At 50.2% G+C, this 6,038-nt stretch overlaps 1 protein-coding gene across 1 annotated transcript in view; it reads left to right on the top strand.

Annotated features, from left to right (window-relative positions):
• The first annotated feature begins 309 nt into the window (after nt 1–309).
• Tbc1d2 (TBC1 domain family member 2) overlaps nt 310–6,038 on the top strand; it is a 44,755-nt gene continuing 39,026 nt past the window's right edge. Inside the window, exons 1-2 of the mRNA XM_051187750.1 lie at nt 310–870; nt 4,104–4,245. Coding sequence (XP_051043707.1) covers nt 505–870; nt 4,104–4,245 — 508 coding nt within the window. The 5' untranslated portion in view covers nt 310–504. The remainder of the gene's footprint in view (nt 871–4,103; nt 4,246–6,038) is intronic.

The raw sequence follows: 6,038 nt of genomic DNA, 5'->3' as shown, positions 1-6,038 counted from the left end.
GCCAATGGCTGCGCGATGCGCCCTCCAACGGCGGCTCGCGCGGCACCCGTAGGGTGGCGGCGGCAGAGGACGCCATCATCCTGGGCTACCACGCGAGCCCACGGCCGCGTAGCCAGGGTGGCGTGTCTTCCCGCATCGCTTCCCACGGTTAAAGCGCCTCAGAGCCGCCTTGTCTTTAAACTGAAACGCCTGCACACACGACAGACGAACATAGCAAACATGGCCGACGACGCGGAGGGAAAGCCGGAAGTAGGTCGTGTGGGCGGGCCAGAGGGGGCGGGGCCGGGGCGGGCCCTCGCGTGATGGGGGCGGGGCCTGCCGCCGGGAGCGGGGTTTGCGGTCAGGTGTCTAAGACACTCTCTTCGCAGCGGACTGGGGCTTGCCGCCTTCTTCTGGGGGCCGGGCCGGACCGGCTCCGCCCCAGCCAGGTGTCCGTCGGCTCCCAGGTGCCCTCCGGATCCTAGAGATTCCGGTGCCGCGTGCCTGTGCAGTGAGCCGGCAGTGATGGAGAACGCCCCCGAGTGCACGCCTTCCCCCTCTGAGTCCACACAGCCTCCCAGCTCGGCCAGGGAGCCCGAGGTGGTACCTCCCGGAGACTCAGAGGGCTGCGCCCGGCCCCTAAACACGGTCCCCAAGAAACTCTGTGGGTATTTAAGTAAGTTTGGAGGCAAAGGGCCCATCAAGGGCTGGAAATGCCGATGGTTCTTCTACGACGAGAGTAAGTGTCACCTGTACTACTCGCGCACCGCACAGGATGCTAACCCCTTGGACAGTATCGATCTCTCCAGTGCTGTCTTTGACTGCAAGGCGAACGCTGAGGATGAGGGCACTTTCGAGGTCAAGACTCCCAACCGGGTTATTACTCTCAAGGTAAATGGAACTTTTCCCTCTTTTCCAGCTCCAGCGAGTTTTCAGGGCAGATGCATGGTCACCGTAAATTGACCTGGACAGTGATTACCACCGTGTGCCCAAAGCCTGAAGCTTTCTCACAGAGCCTTTACACCATTTCCTTATTGCCTTCCCCCGGGCAAGGGTGAGAGACTCATTTTATGGACCAAGAGACTGAATCATAGAAAAAATGATATGTCTCAGACTGGGCATTTACAACGTTGTGATCCACTTTTGGAATCTTCCAGTGCTGTATCAAAACTTTACTTTGGTGGTGCCTAACTACTCAATTTCTTTGACTTACTTCCCTGGTACTGAAGCAGTCAAGTTACTGCGGTTGCATTTTTGAGGTTGGATCTGATTCATGTCTTGGTGGTTTGGCCAAAGGGATTGAAAGCAGACATGGGCCAGGGTTAGGAGGGAAAATATGTAAGTTTAGTGATCAGTCTAACTTGTTCATCAAGGCATGTCTGAACTGGTGAGCTCTTAGAAAATGTTGTTTGAATAAACACATGTGCACACTCAGTGCCAGGAGCCCCAGGTCAGAACCCACCTTGTTAACAGGAAGTGTCCCATCATGTAAATGGGAAGACAGATTCGGGCTTAGTTCTTGAGGCTCAGAAAGAGTGCAAGGATGAAGGTCTTCCTTCCCACTGCCTGGATCCATCTCCCTGTGGCCCCCACCCAACCTGCAGCTGACCAGATACTAGGATGCCCACCTTTTGAATTTTCCTTTCCTGGCAGGGTGTGGCAAGTTGACTAGGCTGTGGGGGAGGGTGCCATTAAAATAATGGGAACCCAGATTTTTAGGCCAGAAGGGAATTTTAGAAGTCATATGGGCCTTAGGTCTTCTGTTCCCTCCATCAGCCGAGCGCTGTGGACAGGGCCTCTCAGCACATGGTTTTTACTGTTCCATTCATCCACACATATGTCTGGCTCCATGCTGGGCTCTTGGGTGTGGAATAAGTCTGACTTGTTTGCTTCTGCCCCTTGTTCTCAAACAGTATTAAGTTGTGATGGGGAATCTGGCTGGCATATTTAAATGCCTGATGGAAACACTATGAACAGTTTGGACAGGAAGAGTGTGGTGACAGGAGGGATCAGCTCCTCCAAATGAGGAGGGAGGCTTTTCAGAAAGGCATCACTTGAAAGAGAAACGATGGGCTTTTTGGCATGCAAATGGTAAAGGCAATGATGCTGAGGGAGCCTATGATGGAAAAGATGGAAAAACACAATGTGACCATGAGTGTCTAGGCAAGCCACAGGTGCCCTAAGATGGAGGTGAAGGTGGAGAGACTGATGAATTAGGCACAAGGGCCTGGACTTTATCCAGTAGGTTAAAGGGGTATAATGAGATTAGAGGGTTTAGAGAGCTCAGCCTGGCCCTTTGGCAGAGAACGTATTGGGGGAAGAGGAAACTGGCAGTCTTGAGAACCCATCAGAAAATAGTCAGGAGGGAATGATGGCTGAGCAGGGGCTGTGGCCCTGGAGAAAAGACAGATGAAGGTGAGGGGTGTTAGGCAGTAGATGGGAGAGAGGGTGACTGTCTGTTTGCATGATTGGGGTAGTGCTGACAGGAGAGAGAGCCCTTATGGTGATGAAACTGTAGGACGCCCAGATCTATGTCATCTGAAGTAAGTGCTGGCCAGAAGATCTAAGGGCTGCTTCATGAACCTCAGTGTGAACCAGGATCACACATACTGGCTGTCGCAGGCTCTCCGGTGTCAGCAGAGCCTCTGACATTGAGTGGTTGCTCAGTGTAAGCATGTCAAATGAGTTGAGGTGCTGTGTTTGACTGGGGATTATCAGGTCAGGGTGAAACCTAAGAGCAATTAAAGCTTTGGAGGAACAGAGTATGAAAAGAAAAAGCTGGTCTTATTGACATCTGCATAACAGGCCAAGGGACTCTCGTAAAAATACCCCTCTTTTAGTTGAGTTCCTATTGCCTTGAGAAATACCACAACTAAAAGCAATTTGGAGGAAGAAAGGATTTATTTGGCTTACTGACAAAAATCCAAGTCCATCACTGAAGTAAGCAACAGGAAGTAAAGCAATGACCATAGCAGAACACTACTTAATGGCCTGCTCTCTTAGACCTGCTCAGCTCCGTTTTTATATAGTCCAGACATACCTGCCTTGGGATAGTATCACTCACAGTGGGCTGGGTTCTCCTGTATCATAGACATGGCCACAGGCCAATCTGATCTGGACAATTCTTCAGTTGAGGTTCTCTTTTCCCAGGTGACTCTTAGTTTGTGTCATGTTGACAGCTGAAGCTCACTGTGACAACCTCTCTCCCCACCCATGTCACACCTTATATGGGGCCCTCTTGAAAGAGTGAGCTTGCCCTGGTTGCTCTGTAGCCTTTTGCCGTTCTTTTGTTGCCTTGATTGTGGACAGCTCCATGCATGAGGCTCGCTGTCTGCTCCAGTGAGCTGCCCATCATCTGCTCACATAAGCTCATGCCTTTAAGATTATGTTTAAGATAAAGTTCCACTCTACAGCGAAAAGACCTAGTTCTTGAACCAGCCTGCCATAGCCACTACAGGTCTGGGCCACTTATTTCTCCATCTGTGAAAAGGGCCGGTCACTCCTGCCTTCTCCCTAGAAGATCCAGAAAGCTAAAGGCCATAAGACAGCTGTTTGGGCTATTAGTTGGGAAAGTCATGACTGATGTTAACTGCTAACTTGCCAGAGTGGTATAGGTTTCTAGCATGTTAACCATAGTGTGTCTGTGGCTCTCCTGTTCCGATTCGTAGTCATGAGTTGGTATGTTCCTGCAATGGGTGGGATCACCTCCTCCTACAAAAAGGCAGCTAGGAGTTGGAGATGTCACACAAGGAGAGTGGCGGTCGCTGGGCCCCTCCAGGTCACAATTCAACATTCCTTTCTCTCTCATGGCACCCCTCTTTCTCTGTCTAGGGAATGTCACGCACCAGGCAGTGTGCTGAGCATTCTGCTTCCCTTTGTCTTCATAACCACAAGTTGTATTGTCACCACAAAACAACTGAAACAGAGGCACAGAGATGTGAGGAGCCCATAGGCAGGAACCCAGAGCCTGACCGTGATGTTACACAAGAGGACACAGACCCACAGTGCTGATGATTTTTTTTCTGGCCAGGACAGAGTTCCTAAACGTCTGTGATCCCTGAAGGCCATGCTAAGTGACACCCTGCAGGCCTGGGACCTTACTAACTAATGCTTGTGCTTCTCAGGCTGCCACCAAACAAGTGATGCTATACTGGCTACAGCAGCTACAGATGAAGCGCTGGGAGTTCCACAACAGCCCACCTGCACTTCCTGTCACCCCTGCTGCCGGCCAGTCCGGGAATGAGTCCACCCTGCACCTCAAGCTAGGTACCAATGGGCTGGCCTCCTGCCACATACCCAAGCATTTGATAGCCAGGCCTTTCCCCTATTGCTGGGAGCATGGGAGGAACCCTCTGCCAAGAAATAGAACCAGGAATGGAATGTAGGATTGATTAGGTCAGGAACATGGGCTCTGAGGCCAGGCTGCTTGCGTTCAAGTTTCAGCCTTGTGTGATTTCAGGCAAATTACCAAGCCTGCCTGAGCTTTAGTTTCCTTCCCTACCAAATGAGGTGAATAAAGTGGTATACCCATCTTAGCACTCTCCGAGCCCTAGCTGAATCCGTATACTTCAAACAGAACAATTTTTGCATGTGGTCAGACTCAATAGAACATTGTAATATCCCTAGGACATCTCAGGAAGTTACACCTGCCCAGAGCTGTGAGAAGGTTCAGTGAGGACGCATAATGTAATGCCTTAGGCATTTGGGGATGATTTAAAGTATCTGTTACTTTAACCCTGGTATTTTCAGAGATCAGAGTTCTTTGTCCCATGTTACCTACAAGTGAGGCTGATATGTTTCTCTCTCTCTCTCTCTCTCTCTCTCTCTCTCTCTCTCTCTCTCTCTCTCTCTCTGTGTGTGTGTGTGTGTGTGTGTGTGTGTGTGTGTGTACTGAGGTTGAATCCAAGACCTCATGAATGCCAGCCAAGCACTTCTTTGCCCTTGGATTTGGGGACAGACAGGTTGTTGCTGTGTAGCCCAGATTGGCCTCAAAACTCTCAGTCTACCTCCCTAGTACTAGGATAATAACCCTGAGCCATCACAATTTACTTTAAGTGAAGCTTTGTTATCTCATGTTCTGGAATGTCTTAACATGGAGAAACCTGGAAGTCACACTTTGTCCCACCACTGTGCTGTGGCTGGAAACATGACTGTTAGATTTCAGCATGGGGATGGACCACCCCATGGCTGCCACTGCAATAGCACACATCAGGTCCCAGTACAGAGTCAGTGTCTAACAACTTCAGTCGACAGGCCAGTTCATTAGCCAGAGTAGAACTTCACATGTCCAACCCTGAGCACACCTGCCTTTGAGGGTTCCCCCTCCCTTCTAGATGACCAAATGTGTGCCCACTTGTTCTCACAACAGCAGGCCACACCCCCACCCTTCTTCAGCCTCTACCAGTCAATCCAATTGGGCACTGCCCTGGGTCTCTTACCCCTGAACTGCCCATCAGCTCCAGGTCCCCTCACTGCCATTCCCTAGGTTAGATCTCTCAGCTAGAAAACCCCAGTATCCTCTCCTTGATAGTGTGCCCTACCAAGGCCTGTGTCTGAGCCTGTCCCCTGTAATCTGAGTGGGCTTTCTAAAATGCAAACCCACCCAGATGGGCAGGTTCTTACACACTGACTAGGGTTATCCCCCAAATGCCACCACATTTCTGCCAGCCTCTCATGCACTGTAAATCCCTGCTTATTCTGCAAGGCAAGGCTCTTTTTACCTCATCTCCTCAGCTTCCCCTCAGATGCCTTCTGGGACTTTACCATCTAGATTCAGTATACGTCCATGACACTTTTTCAAACATTGCAGGGAGACCTGTCACATGGTGTTCTGATTACCAATGTCCTTTTAGTCTCCACCCACTAGCCCTTAAGAATAGGAACCTTTTCTTTGTCACCTCTGTCCCTAGTCCTTGGTGTCTGCCCTGACACAGTAGTAATTTGCAGGGTGAATGTGAGAGTAAATACATTGAACTTTATGACTAAGAAAAGTACTGTAAAGTGTAATGTTAGGTACACAGGCCTAGTTCATGGTAGCTGCACTATTGACACATGTTTAT

This window comes from Phodopus roborovskii, unplaced genomic scaffold (assembly GCF_943737965.1).
Source record: "Phodopus roborovskii unplaced genomic scaffold, PHOROB, whole genome shotgun sequence".
Lineage (NCBI taxonomy): Eukaryota > Metazoa > Chordata > Mammalia > Rodentia > Cricetidae > Phodopus > Phodopus roborovskii.
The sequence above is the reverse complement of the archived record's forward strand: the minus strand, read 5'-3'. Positions and strand labels throughout refer to the sequence as shown.